Source organism: Gorilla gorilla, chromosome 2 (genome assembly GCF_029281585.2).
Source record: "Gorilla gorilla gorilla isolate KB3781 chromosome 2, NHGRI_mGorGor1-v2.1_pri, whole genome shotgun sequence".
Taxonomy (NCBI): domain Eukaryota; kingdom Metazoa; phylum Chordata; class Mammalia; order Primates; family Hominidae; genus Gorilla; species Gorilla gorilla.
Genome location: NC_086017.1, coordinates 29,085,915 through 29,104,801, shown reverse-complemented (window position 1 = coordinate 29,104,801; position 18,887 = coordinate 29,085,915). Strand labels below are relative to the sequence as shown.

The window sequence follows — 18,887 nt, the reverse complement described above, 5'->3', positions numbered from 1 at the left end:
TAACTGGAACACCAGATAAACTGTTTTGAGTTTCCTTGGCTCTACAACCCAGTGAGTAAAAATATGGTCATATATATTACACAGGAAAAATATTACAAGGTCTCATATTCAGGAAACCAAGTCTCCCTGGGGCTCTTCACAAGTACTTCTAACACTCAGAGGAAATGTCCCTATAATCTAGTCCTCTTGGCTTCCAAAGAAGTAAGAATCTAAGTTTTATGCTGTCCTCCAGGCTCACTTGGATGCTTTCAGTTGCTGCCAAGGCTACCATTTATATAAGCCTAATGCCCACGGTGCTAATGACCTTAACATTCTTAACAGCCTGAGGAGAACTTTATAAAAAAATATTGCATTTGCTGTTGTATTGCCTTTCTCTTGGCTTGGACTCTGGTTTGAATCAATGGGAGGGCTAGGTGAGAAGATAATTTTGTTTTGCTCAGAATGATCTTTCCTTTCTCCCCAGGTCTCACTCAATCTTAGAATAAACTATCTTTTTATTTTGTGTGATCTCAAGCCTGGTTTCACTAGCTCTTGATAAAATTAATCCTTGGTTCTTTAGACATGGTGAAATTCTAAAGCAACTACAAGTGTCGTCCATGCTAGGAACTCTGGTATTCACAAAAACACTCATTTGGATAAAACACATTCTATTTAAAAGTACATTCTTGCTGTTGTTCATTTATTAAATGGGTGGGCATGACATCTTTTGCTCTGAAATTTGTATGTTAAGTGAAGAACATTCCATATGCAATGCTACGAGCCCATTACTTAACAGCCAAATGGGGAAGTCACATGTGCTTCAAATTTAAAATTGTTATTTTGGGAATACTCTGAAATTTTACAACCCAAATCATTGTCTCTTTTCCTATTTTGAGTTCCAATTCTGAAATAACTAGATGACATAATCAAATATTCTAAAAATCTTCCAGAGTCATATTGAATAACTAAGTGTAAAAAAACTCATTAAGAATATCTTCTTAGTATTAGAAGCAAAATAATGGATGAGAAAGATATCTACACTGAAAGCTATACGACACTGATGAAAGACACTGAAGAGGAGACTAATAATGGAAAGATAGTCCATGCTCATGGATTGGAAGAATTAATACTGTTAAAATGTCCACACTACCCAACACAATATATAGATTCAATGCAATTCCTATTAAAATCTCAATGACATATCCACAGACAGAAAATAATCCTAAAATTCATATGGAACCACCAAAGACCCGAAATAGTCAAAATGATTCTGATTAAAGAAAAAAAAAAGGTTAGAAGCATTTGACTTCCTGATTTAAAATTATATTATAAAGCTATAGTAATAAAAATGTAATAGTTGCAGGCATTAAAAACAGACAAAGAACAGGGAAACAGAATAGAGAGCCCAGATATAAATCCAAACATATATGGTGAACTAATTTTGACAAGGACATCAAAAAGACACAAGAGGATAAGGAAAATCTCTTCAATAAATGATACTGGGAAAAAAAACTGGACTTCCACATTCCAAAGAATAAAATTGCATCCATATCATATACCATACACAAAATTCAACTGAAAATCAATAAAAAAACCTAAATATAAGACCTGAAACCGTAAAATACTTAGCAGAAAATATAGAGGAGGAAAAGCTCCTCTCCAAGACATTGGTCTTGGCAATGATTTCTTGAATCTTACACCAAAAATTCAGTCTACAAAAGCAAAAATTAAATAAACAGGACTACGTCAAACTAAAAAACTTCTGCATAGCAAGGGAAACAGTCAACAAAATGAAAAGGTAACCTACAAATTGAGAAAAAAAATTTCAAACCACACATCGAAGATGAGGTCAATATCCAAGATTGATAAAGAACATGTACAACTCAATGGCAAGGAAACATGTAACACAAATAAAAAATAAGCAAAGGACTTGAATACTTCTCCAAAGATGACATAAAAATGACCAATAGATATATAAAATGGTGTTCCACATCAATAATCATCAGGGAAATGCAAATTAAAACTACTATGCAATATCATCTCACACCATTAGGATGGCTATTATCAAAAAGACATGAGATAACAAGTGTTGGCAGGGGTGCAGAGAAAAGGGAACCCTTCTAAACTGTTGGTAGGAATGTAGATTGGTGAAGCCCTTATGAAAAACAGTATGGGGGTTCCTAAATAAATTAAAAATAGAACTACCATATGACCCAGAAATCTGTCTTCTGAGTATATATTAAAAGAAAAAGATATCTGCACTCCCATGTTCATTGCAGCACTAATCACAACAGCCAAGATATGGGAAAAACTTAGGTGTCCATCAATATAAAAATTTGATAAATAAACTGATATATATATATATATATGAATATTATTCAGCCTTAAAAAAGGAGGAGATCCTGCCATTTGTCACAACATAGATGTGACTTGGAGAACATTATACTGAGCGAAATAAGCCAGACACAGAAAGAAAACTTGCATTATCTCACTTATATATGGAATCATAAGGTGAAAAACAGATCAAATATATAGAGACAAGGAACAAAACAGTGGTTAACATTGGGGTGGGGAGAAGAATTTGGGGGGATGCAGTTCAAAGGATACAAAACAGCAAATATGCAGCATGAACAAGTTGAAAGATCTAATGTACAACAAGAAGACTATAGTTAATAATAGTGTGTTGTACTTGGGATTTTTGCTAAATGAGTAGCTTACAGCTGCTCTTGCCACAGGGGTGGAAGTGGGTAACTATGTGAGATAATGGATATGTTAATTTGTTCCACCCAGTAACCATTTTACTATATATATATATATCCTATAGAGTAATACATATATTAAATATACACAATAAAAATGTTTTTAAGTAAGTAATGTTTCTTACTGTAATTATCTGTCATGAATAGCTCATTGTAAAAGAGGAAGGTCATGAAGAAATTTGCTTCCTTTTTGCTTTTATCAGGATCTGAAATCATAAGACTGAATATGAATATACCTGATTCAGACAGCTTATGTGTACACTTGCATGAACACAGCGTGTTGCTCAAATAGTGGTATGAATAATTCTAATGGTACACAAGATTATTTTAAGGGGAAAACATAAATATCTTACATTTGAATATGTACATATTAGTTAAAATGTGTATTTGAAGCTAAAATATGCAGCTAGCATTATCAAATTTACCTTTAGACATGTTGATGGATAAAATACCACGAGATCACCACGTTTCCCCGTTTGTTTCCTTTGCTCTCTCCCCTTTTCTCCTCTTTTCTTCCTATCTTTCACAGTTCTTCCTTCTTTTCCTCTACCCATCCCAATGCTAAAGAAGCCTCTTCAGCCCTCCCTATTTCCACACAACAGTTTTTATTTATTCAACAGCTTAGGTCAGTTTGAGATTTGCTTCATACATATCCAGCTTGTAAATAGAGCTTCCCCCTTTGGAGGCATTCTCCCTTAAAAAAGAAAGGCAGTTAATTATAAATAAATTATTTTTGCTGTAACAAGTGTGTGTGTGTGTGTATGTAAACACACATACATATATGCATATATATGTACATATATATGTGTGTATGTATCCATATATCCATTTCACAAACAATTGAAAACCTAACATATTAAAAAGAATTGGGCTTTTTGGGGCATTTTACTATGTCATCAGATAATTAAATTTTAAAATGTAAAAATAAATAAATTGAAGTGCATCAATCTGTAAATAAAATAAGGGACAATGACTGGGGCAACAAATTGGGACCTGTTCATGATATAACATTTAGACCTGTGTTTAAGTCATTTTTCTACATCATAGTTTCCTCATCTGTAAATAGGAGATAATCCACATTTATTTGAAGGGTTACTGGGAAAATTAAATAAAATAACATATATGCTGGTTGGCATAATAAAATTGATTAGGTCTATTATTACTTGGATTTCCCAGTATACTTTTTACTTTTCTAATTTAAAAAAAGCTTAAAACAAATGTTTTCATTTAATATTTATTTATGTTTGCCTTCTATTTGAAGTTAGTAATCCTGGTTTTGTATTCATGGTAGTGGCTTAGTTTTCTTTTGCTTACAATTTATTTAAGTAAAATGAAACAGTGAATCAGAATAAGCAATAGCTCAGGAGGTATACACATAGAAATGGCAAACCTTGAAGGCGACGTGAGAACGAATGCGTTTGTGAGTACAGAGTTATCCACAACCTTATCAAAACTCAAGATTCTCTTTTAAAATAAATAGTTGTATTTCCTTTTTTACTATTTAGAAATCAAAATCATCATAACAAAACTTGCCTACTTATACACATTATTTCCATATATATATATATATATATAGAGAGAGAGAGAGAGAGAGAGAGAGAAACAGAAAATAAAAATGAACTTATTTACTCTGTAATATATATCTCAACAAGAAATGCTCAGGTATGATTAACTAGAGCAGAAGATATAATAAAACAGTTGCATAATTGGACCAGTATGTAGAATCACTGCAAATGCTATGCCTCTGAGTGCAGAACACCTGAATATGTGCTCCATCAGACCAACAAGTGCTGTGAGCCACTAATAAGATTTTCTTACATGGTGAAATTCTGAATGTGATAAAGTTCAATCTTCACTCACTTACACTATGGTTTTATCTTTGAAAATTCAGTGGGAAATAAATCCTTTCAAAAAGCACTCTGCATGTTAAGTTCAGGATTCAGGTAGTTAGAATCCAGTGTTTCACCTCCTGGAAAGTCTAACTGGGCATTAGAAAGTCATGCAAGAAACTGGACAATTCTTCAATTGCAAGATCATTCCACACATTACAGTATATTTAGCAACTCTGACTCTTGCCCAATAAATGACAAAAGCATTCTCCTAATTACTGAGTCAAAAACCTCCAGAGATTTGCAAACTTCCCTGGGAGATGGGAGCATCTCCACCTCCACAGAGAATCAGTGGCTTAAGAACAAGGACCTTGAAGTCAAGCAAGAATGTTTATGCATTCAGGGTTTTTTATTTACTAGTTTGTAATCTTGGGCAAATAACTTAACTCCTAATCTATTCAGTATAAATGTAACTAGATGTTTTAGGTTGAATTTTATCTTCCCCAAAAGATATGTTGCAGTCTAATCCCCAGTACCTCAAAATGGGACCTTTTTTGAAGATAGGGTCTTTACAGAGGTAATCAAGTTAAAAGGAGGTCATTAGAGTAGGACCAAATCCAATGTGACTGATATCCTCATTTAAAAGGGAAAATTTGGACACAGACCATCACATAGGGAGACCTATACGTAAAGATGAAGGCAGAGATCTGGGTGACACTCTACAGGCTAAGGATCACCAAAGGTTTCCAGCAAACCACCAGCAGCAAAGTGAGAGGCACGGGACAGATTCTTTCTCACATCCCTCAGAAGGAACCAACCCAGCTATCATCTAGAGGAACTACTAGCTTCCAGAACTATGAGATAACAGATTTCTGTTGTTTAAGCCACTCAGTTTGTGGTACTTTATAATGGTAACCCTAACAAACTAATATATCACAATAATATTTTTTGCAGAATTGGGAATATTATCCTAAGAACAACCTTAAATCTTTGTTCTCTACATTTTTCTTTCCAGGAAACTGATGATATTGGACCTACTAATATGCAAATAGGTTTGAAAAATAAGCTTTCTGTAGAGAGGATAGATATGTTAAGATAAACATATAAAAGCTAAGGCTGGTACATCCAATCATGATGGTCTTTCATGCTATCAGAGAAGACACAACTTGTTGATATTAAAGTTCTGCCAACAAGCTAGACTGAGGAAGAAAACAAATAGGACATGACATCTCAGTGTGTCCATCTCAGCTTGAAGGATAACGAGAAAGAATAGGGAAAACCAGAGATGATCTCCCACTATGTGGTTTTATAGCTCTGAAGCATGGAGAAATTGTGTTGGATAGCTTTTTCCATATCACTTTTTCTGTAAGGTCAGGAGAGCAATCATAGCATTAAGGAACAAATACGCAAAGCAGCACTATCACAGAATGTCAAAACGTATCTGGGGAGGATAAGATAAGCATCTGCTTTCTAAAGCATATTAAAAGAAAATGATCCTTGAAGAAAGGAAGGAGGACACTTGAAGTCATAAGCATATTTTTTAAAACCAGAAATCCAGACATATTTTTAAGTACCCATAGGCTAATAATCAATTTCAATTCCCTTCAGCAAGTATTTACTAAGAAACTACCACCTGATGAACACTGTTTGAGACCCTAGGCGTCAGGCACTGGGGATGTAGAAATGTGCCTTCAAAAGCTCACAACTGTATCTGCAGACAGATATTTATATAAATAGCTATAATGCAGCATGATTAGCCTAGGGTAGATGGCAATTTTCAGTCTTGTAACTGGATCAATTAGTTTTCTTAGAATGTCAGGCAATTCCCCATGGCGACTAACTTAAAGGGAACTGGTGCCTTTAATGATTTCTACCCAAGTGTGTCTAAGGCTGCAGAGACATCTGATTTAAAAACTGAGCTCAAGAAATTCTTGCTCCCAACCTGTACGCCATACTTTCTACCTATCAAGCCTATAAGTCTCCATTGTTTGGTCCTGACACCTAGATTCGGATATTGTGAAGAGGCTTAAAAAGAAAAATACTCATATAGATTTGGAGTGACCTACACAAGGTGCCTATCTTAAGAAGGACAAGTCTGCAGTCAGCGGGTATTTCAGACAAAGGAAATCCTTTCCCCTTTGTTCCACCGGATGGCAGCTTTATCACTCCCTGCCAGTCTGCATTCTCAGCAACATCCTGCATTTTCTTTTATCTCAGGCCTCCTTTCAATGATTATGGTATAATTACATAGAGCTGGAATCCTTTTGTTTTATCATATTTGCTATGTAGGCCTTATGTATTGACACTGGGAAGGACACAATGGTCTGAACTGTGTTTTGAGGTATCCTGTCCCAAAGAGATAGTCTCCAATACTTCATAACTACTATATATCCAAAACCCACATCATCAGGGAATATCCTCCAAGGAAAAATAACTTACAAAAGGGGATGACATTTCCATATGCAGCCTCTCCTTCTTGACATTGATCTCAATACCTCAAAGTAATGAGTAAGATATAGAAGCCAGGGATGCGCTAAGCATCTACACTGCACAGGACAGCCTTCTACCACAAGAATTACTGACCCAAAATGTCAACAGTGGCAAGGTTGAGAAACCCTGTGTTAGAGTACAATTTAAATATTGTTACACAAGACTCCAAAATAAGTGACTCAAACAAGACAGAAATGCAACAAAACAAGATAGAAATTTTGTTGTCTGGAGTGGAAAGTGGATCTGTAAACATACCCAGGTTCCTTCTATCTTGTTGCTCTGCATTTCATTATGTTATTGTCCTTGTCAAATGGTTGAAACTGGCTTTCTAGCCTTGTCTTAACTTTTTCTTTTTAAGGGAAAGAATAAACATCATTGTAATATTGTTACAACGAATAAAACTGGAACTATCTTTTTTTTTTTTTTAGAGCCAGTAAATAAACTTTAGCAACATCTTAGCTATTATTGTTTCTATTTCAAATATACAATTCCTTTTCTTCTTTTAATTTAATTTTATTTCATTTTAACTTCCAGGATACATGTGCAGGATGTGCAGGTTTGTTACACAGGTAAACGTGAGCCATGGTGGTTTGCTGCACCTATCAACGAAGCATTCCCCTTGAAAACCAGCACAAGACGAGGATGCTCTCTCTTACCACTCCTATTCAACATAATATTGGAAGTTCTGGCCAGGGCAATCAGGCAAGAGAAAGAAATACAGGGTATTCGAATAGGAAAAGAGGACATCAAACTGTCTCTGTTTGCACATGACATGATCCTATATCTAGAAAACCCCATTGTCTCAGCCCAGAAGCATCTTAAGCTGTCTTAACTTCTTAACATATGTGTATTAGTTTGCTTAGGCTGCCATAAGAAAATAACATGGACTAGGTAGCTTAAACGATATAAATTTATTTTATCATAGCTCTGGAAGCTAGATGTCTAAGATCACGGTGCTGACAGGTTTGGTTTCTCCTGAGGCCTCTCTTCTTGACTTGCAGACAGCTGCCTTCCTGCTGTATTTTCATGTGGTCTTTCTTTTGTGTGTGCACACCCTCAGTGCCTCTTCCGCTTCCTATAAGGACTCTAGTCATATTGGATTAGGTCCCCACCCTTATGGCCTTATTTAACACTAATTATCTTTTCAAAGGCCCTATCTCCAAATACAATCATATTGGGGGTTATGACTTCAATATACCTACTTTCTAGGGCACAGTTCTGTCCACACCATGGGAAAGGGAAAGGAGATAAATTAGAGAACAAACAATTTCACTTTCAGTTATTTTACCCAGAGATTGCACAAAATACTCCTTCTCATATATCTTGGCCTAAAACTTAGTCACAAGCCCAACCTAATTACAAAGAATGCTGGGAAATATTTTTTTCTAGTTTGGTAGCCATGCACTAGCTAAAACTCAGGGGATTATGTTACTACAAGGGAAAAGGAAAGCTATTGAAGAAAAAATGAGAATTTTGGATACCAGGAAAATAATAGTTTGTTCTAATTTTTGATCTAGCGTTTCTCCCATTTCTCCCTCTTGAATTTACCCTAAGTACCAGGGCCCATTTGCTAATGATATGTATTCCTACATAGAACTCAAGGACTGAGGACACCTTACACACCCCTAGATCCCCTTTGATTCAAAAGAGAGTCACAAAACTGCAGCCACAAGAAAAGACCTAGTATTTCCCCAGAGGCAGTTTGGAGCCCAAGAAAATTTACTCTAACATGAGATGCTATGTGTCTCCCGTTTTGTGTTTAGAATTTAAGAGCATAGTGAGAAAGGCTCTGTGGCTAGGTAACCGGAAAAGAAAATGCATATGCCAATTTTTTTTTTTTTAACTGACTTCCTTTTTTGCAGGGAACACACAGATCTCTGTCTTTAATGACTGGAATTGAGATGTAGTTCTTTAAAGGCATAAAATTTGAGAAATACTCCTGGATAAAAGTTATTAATATACAAATAACTATTATACATAACGTATATTTTAAGAATTACCAAAATATAATAGTAACATACTTTATTTTAACATACATTAACTCAGTTAATATATGTTAACTATTCATTGACATTGAATAGTTTTAATTCTAATTCAAAATTTCTAGGCAGTTTATGCTGCTAATGGTTAAAACAAGGCTATCATCCAAGTCATTTGTGGAACTTCTATAACAGCCTGCATGTATGTGAAATGTCATTAAGCCTTAATGGGAGTTGCGGAGCAATTACTAGGTTGAAAGAAGACAGCCTCTCACTACTCTCCAGTGAGCACAAAAGAAAGCCAACTCACCGTTTTTCTTGTAGAACATAATTTCTCCTTTGAATTCTGTTTTCTCCTCCAGTGACTTTTCTATTTGAAGCATCAGTTGCTCATTGGTTTCAACCCCAAATAAGAACTTGCAGCTACAACTCTTCTGCATGACTTCAGTTCGGGCAAATCCAGCAAGCTCGCAGAAGCCATCGGAACAGTAGACTATGGGGAAACCCTTAGCCACCTGGGCATTGGCAAGGATGAAGTTGCTATCTATAGAAAAACAAGGAGAAGATACTCAGCAACTAGATAAGTGTGAGAATTTATACACAATTCCTGTATAAATTATCAGCATATGTGTTTAGCTAACTGCCAAAAGGCACGTTCTGATGTGCTGCAGTGGAAAAGAGACACTCCAAAACCTAAAATGGACTTGACCAGCAGAAGTATGCATTAAGTTCTGACTTAGGCTTGCATTTTGAAACACACTGTGGAAGAAACATACATGTTCACTGATCTGCTTTGTGGCACCTACCATCTAGTTGGCAGTAAGGGATGATGCTTTTGATCATGGCTTCTGGTTTCATATACTGAATCTGCCATGTAATGTATAGGTGAATTTGAAAAAGTTACTCAAGAACTCTAAACCTCAGTTTCCTTAAATCTGCTTTCCCCAAAAGCAAATTCTGAGACTAAGATTTGAGCATAATTAGTTTATTTGGGAGGTGATTCCAGGAAGAAAGCAAGTAGTAAATTGAGATAGGGAAGAGACAAAAGATAATAAAGGGTAAGTTAAAAAGGGGTTCACCACTGTGGGCAAAATACATGGGTCCTGAAATAATTGTGAGGAGTACAACTAAAGGTTGTCCCACAAAGGGGAGAGAAAGCAGAAGTATTTATCCACTAATGTCCACACATAATTGGTTAAAGTTCACTCCTGGGATGCCAATATGTTGACACTTCTGACCTACCCACTGAAGCTAAGTGCACTCTCCAGAGATCACTCTGGCAGCAAGATGCCAGAAAACAGTGGTATATAAGGAAATGGTCTGGATACGATCTCCAGGTGAGTCTAGGTGATATTGGCTGGGCAATGACAGGTATGCTACAATAATAATAATGTTATTTACTTCATAGGTGTGTTGTAGGAATTAATGAGATTATGCATATTATGTGCTTAGTGAAGTGTCTGGCACAAACAACTACTCGGTAAAAAATTATTGTTAAGAGTGCTATTCAGGCTGGGTGTGGTGGCTCAGGCCTATAATTACAGCACTTTGGGAGGCCAAGGTGGGTGGATCACAAGGTCAGGAGTTCAAAACCAGCCTGGCCAATATGGTGAAACCCCATCCCTACTGAAAATACAAAAATTAGCCCGGCATGGTGGTGGGCCCCTGTAATCCCAGCTACTCAGGAGGCTGAGACAGGAGAATCACTGAAAACTAGAAGGCGAAGGTTGCAGTGTGTCAAGATCGCGCCACTGCACTCCAGCCTGGGCAACAAGAGCGAAACTCCGTCTCAAAAAGAAAAAAAAAAAGAGTGCTATTCACGTATTTATGGTTGTAATATTAACACAAAAGACTTAGAGGACAACCAAAATAGTAAATTATTAAGTAATTAGTAAACTATTATTAAGTGCTTAGAAATAACTCCTGGGGGAGAGACAGTCAATATTCAGAGAAGGTTTCCATGGGATAAATTTTTTGAGATTTAATTTGAATATAATGTCGACAGGGAGAAAAAAGATGCATGTTGGAGATGGGGTTTAAGATAAGGCATTCAAAAAATGTGTTGGTGGGTGACTTTTAGGTTCACTATGAATGAATTAGATACTACTATCAAATTAATCATTCATTCATACAAGAAACAAATGTTGGACACTTGGTATACCAACAGTGTTAGAGACTGGGATTTTAAAGATAAAGATAAAAATGAGAAAACTACAGGATAAGCTGTTAATTTGTTAAAAAGCAAGATTCAGTATAGTATGTTATTATACGAGCTATTTACCTGAAATAAATACATATATATGCACATGTGTATGCATACCAAACATGAAATGTTTTTGTATACCTAAAAATAAATGGAATCTGGTAATTGTGTTGTCTCTAGAGAGAGCAACTATAGGCAGAGGTGGGAAAACACTTATTTTTCCCATATACCCTACTATACCTTTTGAATTTTATCCCACATGCTTTATATATTGCCTATTCAAAAAACAGTAAGTTTAAATGAGGTTTGCAGCAGACAGACTATCTTTCCTGCCATGGGAAAGAAGGTACTCCAGCTACTTCTTGATGGCCAGCAGGAGAAGCACTGAAAATCTATTCCATGTGTTTCTCCATCTCCTTTTAAGCTTTTGTTGTTTGTTTCCAAACATAGTCCACCATCGGCTGGCAGAACAAAATCCACACTACTCAGCTTTGCTTCAATCAGCGCCTAACCCCAGAGTACCAAGTGTAATGTAAGCATCAGCATCCTGCCTCTGCCCAGCTGGCTCTTCTGCCTTCCCAGCCACTCTCCCCCTCTGAAAGCATGAGCTAGAGACACACACCGAGAAACTCCAATTATACATTGTTTTGAGGCCACAGGAGTGAGGTGCATTACCCTAGACTCATAATTAATTCTCTCACACTTTGCAGAATCACTTATTGACTATACATTGTATGTTGGACTTTGTTTCAGGCGTGGATGCAAAAAGTTCATTAGATGTGGTCCCAGTCCTTAACGATCGCATAGTCATAAACCTGTGGGAGTCTCCAGAGGGGGGCACCCTCCTACTGGGGTTGTGGTGTCAGTCTCATCAACTCGGCACAGCTTTGGGTCACTTTAACAATAGTGTGTGTCTCTCCCCAACTCCATTTTGTAATTTTGGCTGGAAGATTACTTAGAAAATGTAAATACACAGCATTGACAAAGTACTACACATCCTAAAAAAAGCTTTTAATGCACTTTCAGAAGCCATTTTTCAGTTGACTGCTGACATGTTTATTAACTTTCTATTATATGATAATGCCAGGTAACACAATTTTACCAGATGGCAAGTCCTAGGGTGAGGTGACAGGAGGTATTTAAAGAAGAATAAGCATGATCTCTAGCTCTAAGATATTGTAATTTAATTAAAGAAATACATGTACATAAATAACACTAAAACACATCATATAAGTACCAAATCAGTGGTCCACAAATAATAGGTACTACTAGAGCTGAGAGATCAAACACCTGGGCTTTGAAATGGTTAGGTTGGAATAAGACAAAAATAGATCAAGATGGTCTATCATAAGTCCTAGAATGTTAGAAGCAGATGCTTGGATGAAGTAGGCTCAGAAAATGAATAAGGAAACAAGAATTGCAGGCAGAATAAACATTTCATTTTATCCTAAAGTCCAGTTCTTAAACTATATAGATACAATAGCTTTCTTGTTAGTATTTGTCTAGCATATATTTTCCCATATTCCTACTTTCAGGGACTTATGTTTTAGTATTATCTTGCACATGGCATATATCAAGTTTTATTTTAAGTGTAATAGAAAAATACATTCTTCAACCTAAGATTGATATATTTACTTTTATTGTTATAAGTATATTACATTGGGTTTTTTACCAACTTAATTTTTGCATTCTCTTCACTATGTTTTGTCATTTTGTCTTTTCTATTTTTTTTTTCTTTTTTTGAAAGAAAGGCTGGAGTGCAGTGACACAATCACAGCTCGCTGCAGCCTCAACTTCTTGGGCTCAAGTGATCCTCCCACCTCAGCCACTAGAGTAGCTGGGATTAAAGGCACACACTACCACACAGATTTTTCTCTGTAGAGATTATACATTAAAAATTCACACCTGGCTAATTTTTGTGGAGATGGGGTTTTGTCATGTTGCCTAGCCTGGTCTTGAATCCCGAACTCAAGTGGTTCACTCACCTTGGCCTTGCTGGGTTTACAGGCATGAGACACCATACCCAGCTTGCCTTTGCCATTTTTAAAAATTAGGAAATATAGGATACCCCATAAAGACTATATAATATTATTAAACAATAATAAATACCTGTAGATCATTCATGCAGTGAAAACCCCTGGGTATACCATACAAATTGTATTTCCTTCCTTTCCCAAAGAAGAAGCCCATAACTTGAATTTTTGTAATAATCACTCACATTTATGTAGTTTTCACCCCTTATGTATCCTCAAGCAACATAGTGCCTATTTTTAAATATTTAGGACATATTTAATGATGCTTCATTTGGTATATTTCTTAGTTACTTGCTTCATTTATTAATTTCCTTTGCATCTTTATAATTGTTTATGAATATAAGAAAAGACCAGTCCCTCAGAGCTACAATAAACTTTTGACAAAAGATGCTGAAGGATTCACCAAGTTGACTGATCTGTGTGTTTCAATTAAGGATTATAGTGTGTTTGAGGTGGTTAATTCTTTCTGCAAATATACTGCAAAAACAAAGGAAAAAATAAAGGCACGTATTTGGTCTTTTCTGTTTATATTTAGCACTTGTCCTCGATATGTAATTGCATTTCAATTCTAAAGAGAATTTAGTGGCAGTCTGAGCTTCATAAAGCTCAGTGTACTAGCTACATGAATGGTCCCTGTATTTGGGAGAGTAGCCTCTCTTGCCCAGCTATCTACTTGGAAACACATGCTTTTCTGAATCCCAGTCCTGGAATCCCTAAAGAAGAAACATGACATTTACTTTAGAATTATGTAAAACAAAGCCACTGCCATAATACTTACGAAATCATCATGGGTATATCACTATCCATACATATGCTAAGGGTATTTAACCTTTTAAGAAATCAATTATGCATATGCAATATGCATCTAAATGCCACACGGCTTTTCTCTGCTTGTTTCTAGGTAATTTTTATATATATATTCAGTTTGAAAGTGAGAGTAAACAGTAAGATATAAATGTACTTATACACTAGGCAGCTGACTATTTCTCTAAACGCTTTCTTAGCAAGAAGCTTTCATGAATCTTCAGAGAGAATCTCATGATTGGTAAACACCCAGGTCACTGAGTCTGATCTCCTAATATAGAGCACCACTTTCCCCTTCAAATGAAGATGTACTGTTTATTGTTAACTTCTTAAGCCCAAAGAGAATGGGGGTAGGAATGCAAAGGTATAAAAGATGAAAATAAAAAAGAGAGAAGAGCATAAACATTGATCCACTATTAGCTTCTTTCATCTTTGTACTTGTCCCACTTTTCAGAGAACACAGACCTAGAGAACTTTAGTTTCCTGTCTAAGATCCAATGCTGGAGATTAAAACTCAGTCTATGTGACTTATTTTACTATACCACACATTCTGTAAAGAAGTGACTTGCTCACTACTAGCAGGAGAAATGGGTAAATTGTAGAAAAAATATTTTTACCTATTTCAGTCTCCAAAAAACCCAAAGACATGGATTTTTCTCTCTAGAGATTATACATTAAAAATTCATTGATGACATCTCCTAAGCCAGTCTGGATGTGTTAGCAAACTCTATGTCACTTCCTAATTTCATGCAGAAAATCAGTATTTCAGAAATAGGACAGTAACTTCTGTGGTCTCAAAATGTTTTGCATACAGCCACTCTGGAGTCTCATAGGCAGCACAGAAATGTCGTTTCTACTCAAATAATCTGGTCTCTAATCTCACGTGCTTTTAATGTATTTCGCAGTACTTTAAAGTTTCCCACTGAAATATCCTCCTACTGGCCAATAAATTTGTATTCCATGGGGCCTAGAAGCATATCCCTAAGCCTGATATTGTTTTCAAATCTTAAGTTTAACTTAAAAATTCATCAGAATTTTTCATTATACCCTTTCATATATTATTGCTAGTTGCAGTGTTATTTTGTTTTGATATGGGCCTGTAAAACTTTTAATTCAATTGAAACTTTGAAAGGTTGTGCTGTTTCTACTATGACTTGTGCATATCATTTAGTATACTACTACATAATTTAGGTTTGAGAATCACAACTGTAAGTAGAATAGTGTATGCTCAAGAAGATTAGGCAGATACAAACCATTCTCCCCTTGTAGCCTCAAATATTTAAAAATAACCATCTCAGCACCGAGTGTAATAATTCTCCATATGGCAGATCCCTGGAGCCATTCAAAGCAATGGGGTCACTGATACACACTGACTTGGCATCATACAGAAACCTGTATTCTCTTGGCTCTTTCTGCCAATTATGCAGAAATTGAGACATTTATAATTCAAATCTTTATTTCTGAAGAGTATCTTTGATATTGGTTCTCTTTTTAAAAAGAATCCTTGTATTGGGTTAGCAAGTACTCATAGTAACATATGCTGTTGACAAGGAAGGTAGACAAATATAAGTCCTCCATCCTTCACTTTCCTGCACAGAGCAAGAAACAAACAGGAACTTTTGACATTGTTTTGTGAGTTGCCCCCCTATGCTTTCAGAATTACCTTTACATGCAGGTTCAACAAAGACAACGTTTGTATCCCTTGTGATATTGAACACAGTCATTTCTGGAAACTACTTTGTATAGGAAGATAGAATATTAATGTTTATGACTTTAAAATATTTAAATGATCTTTGCACTTTATATTGATTTCAAGGAGCTTAACTGCATCATTTCCAAGTATGATAGCATCTTTATTAGATTAATAGTACTGGCTCCAAGCTAACGTTTACAGCATGACTTCTGCCAAAATTTAGGAGGTTATCTTTATTTGGTAACTTTTCTAACCTTGTTTAAATAGCAGATTAAAAATTTGTAAAAAAGATTTCTCATAGTCCTTGCAATTTATACATCATCCAGTATCAGGCTTCATATTGCTAGGTTTCATTCTTCATTTACGGTTTGATTTTTTAAATACCGTATAGATTATCACTTAAGACAAAGATTGGAAGAAAGCTTTGTAACAGTGCAAAGCTCAAAGCTGGAACTCCAGTGCTGAGGTAGTAGTAGAAAGCAGAAAACCGCATCTGTTTATGAGACTATCTTGCTCCCTTCAGTCCAATAAACAAACAAACAGAGAGACAAATGGAAACAAATGTCCTTCACAACCTTGCCATTGGGTGCATAGTCGTGGGCCAGCAACATCAGCCTCAGGTGGAAATTCAGAATCTTAAGTTTCACTCCAGACCCAGTGAAACTTAACCCACATTTTAACAAGATTTATATACACATTAAAGTTTGAGATGATTCTTTAGAATAGCACTGGAAAGATCTACAAGAACCTAGTGACAGTAAATGATTGAAGGAGTATGCGGCTGAGGATAAAAAAATAAGAGAGACTTATTTTCATTGTATACCCATTTTAACTTCTGAATTTTCTGTTATATGCATGTAATACATACTCAAAAATATCTTCTCGGCCGGGCGTCGTGACTCACGCCTGTAATCCCAGCACTTTGGGAGGCCGAGTCAGGCGGATCATGAGGTCAAGAGATCGAGACCATCCTGGCCAACATGGTGAAACCCCATCTCTACTAAAAATACAAAAATTAGCTGGGCATGGTGGCATGTGCCTGTAGTCCCAGCTACTCGGGAGGCTGAGGCAGGAGAATCGCTTGAACCTGGGAGGCAGAGGGTGCAGTGAGCCGATATCGCACCACTGCACTCCAGCCTGGCGACAGAGCAAGACTCCATCAAAAAAAAAAAAAAAAAAAAACAACTTCTTAAAGTTATTTAATCATTCATTTGAATGGTTTAATAAAAATAACTTAATTTTAAAAACAGCAATCTTTTTGAAGGAAAAACCCTATATTAACAAATTTTAAAACTTTCATTAAACAAAGGTGAAAGCTCATTAAGATAAACAAACGAAGCAAATTTATATACTTTCATAATTTAGAATTAGCAAAATCATCAATAAATTTTGTAAATTTCACTTTTCCACCTATATGAGCTTTAGTGTTGAATTGTACTAATTCTTGTCAGGTTTATTGTCCCTTAGAGTTCAATAAATAAGTTTCATATTGAAAAATAATGCAAGAGAAAAATAAAAAGTTATTCAAATGGGAAAATAAGTCAAACTATCTCCTTTGCTAATGATATTACTCTATACCAAGAAAACCCTAAAGACTCTGCCAAAAGGCTGCTAGAACTGATAAACACTTTCAGTATGGTTTCTGAATACAAAATAGATGTACAAAAATGAATACCATTTCTATACACCAATGTCCAGGCTGACAGTCAAATCAAGAACATAATCCCATTTACAATAGCCACAAAGAAAATAAAATACCCATGAATACAACTAACTAAAGAGTTAAAAAAAAATCTCTACCATAAAATTTGGCTGAAAGAAATCAGAGATGATATAAATAAATGGAAAAACAGTCCATGCTCATGGATTGAAAAATCAGTATCTGTCCATACCATCAAAAAGAATTTATAGATTCAACACTATTCTGATGAAAATACCAACATCATCCTTCACAGAATTAGAATAAAATGTTCTAAAATTCATATGGAAACAAAATATAGCTCAAATAGCCAAAATAATCTTAAGCATAAAGAACAAAGCCAGAGGCATCACACTACCCAACTTCAAAGTATGCTATAAGGCTATAGTAACCAAACAGCGTGGTACTGGTACAAAAACAGACACATAGACCAATGGAACAGAATAGAAAACTCAGAAATAAAGCCACACATTTACAACTGTATGATATTTTACAAGAACAACAAAAACAAGCAATGGGGAAGGGACTCCCCTATTTAATAAATGGTGCTAAGATAACTGGTTAGCCATATGCAGAAGAAAGAAATTGTACCCCTACCAGTCACCATATACAAAAGTTTACTCAAGATGGATTCAAGATTTAAATGTAAGACTTCAAACTATAAAAATCCTGAAGAAAACTTAGGGAATAGCCTTCTCAATACTGGCCTTGGCAAAGAATTTCTGGCTAAGTCCGCAAAAGGAATTACAACAAAAATAAAAATTGACAAGTGGGATGTAATTAAACTAAAAAGCTTTTCCATAGCAAAATAAACTGTAAACAGACAACCTGCAGAATGAAAGAAGCTATTTGCAAATTATGCATCCAACAAAGATCTAATATCTAGAATCTATGTGAAACTTCAACAAATCAACAAACAAAAAAAAAACCCTATTACAAATGGGCAAAGGACATGAACAGACACTTCTCAAAAGAAGACATGAAAATGGCCAATAAAAATATGAAAAAATATTCATCATCACTAATCATCTGAGAAATGCAAATCAAAACCCACAACGAGATACCATCTCATACCGATCAGAATGGCTATTATTAAAAAGTCAAATAACAACAGATGCTGGTGAAGCTGTGAAGAAAAGGGAATGCTTATACATTGTTGGTTGGAATGTAGATTAGTTCAGCCACGGTGGAAAGCAGTTTGGAGATTTCTCAAAGAATATAAAACAGAACTACCATTCAACCCAGCAATCCCATTACTGGGTATATACACAAAGGAAAATAGATCATTATAACAACAACAAAAAAAAAAAAACAAAAACAAAAACACGTGCACTCATATGTTCACCACAGTGCTATGCACAATAGCAAAGACATGGAATCAACCTAGGGGCCCATCTATGGTAGATTGCATAAATAAAA

General features: G+C 35.6%; 1 protein-coding gene across 1 annotated transcript in view; it reads right to left on the bottom strand.

Moving 5' to 3' along the window:
• The window catches only part of KCNH8 (potassium voltage-gated channel subfamily H member 8), a 393,213-nt gene that overhangs the window by 278,227 nt on the left and 96,099 nt on the right, over positions 1 to 18,887 (bottom strand). The window contains exon 2 of the mRNA XM_019024893.4: positions 9,347 to 9,580. Within this exon, the coding sequence (XP_018880438.1) occupies positions 9,347 to 9,580 (234 nt within the window). The remainder of the gene's footprint in view (positions 1 to 9,346; positions 9,581 to 18,887) is intronic.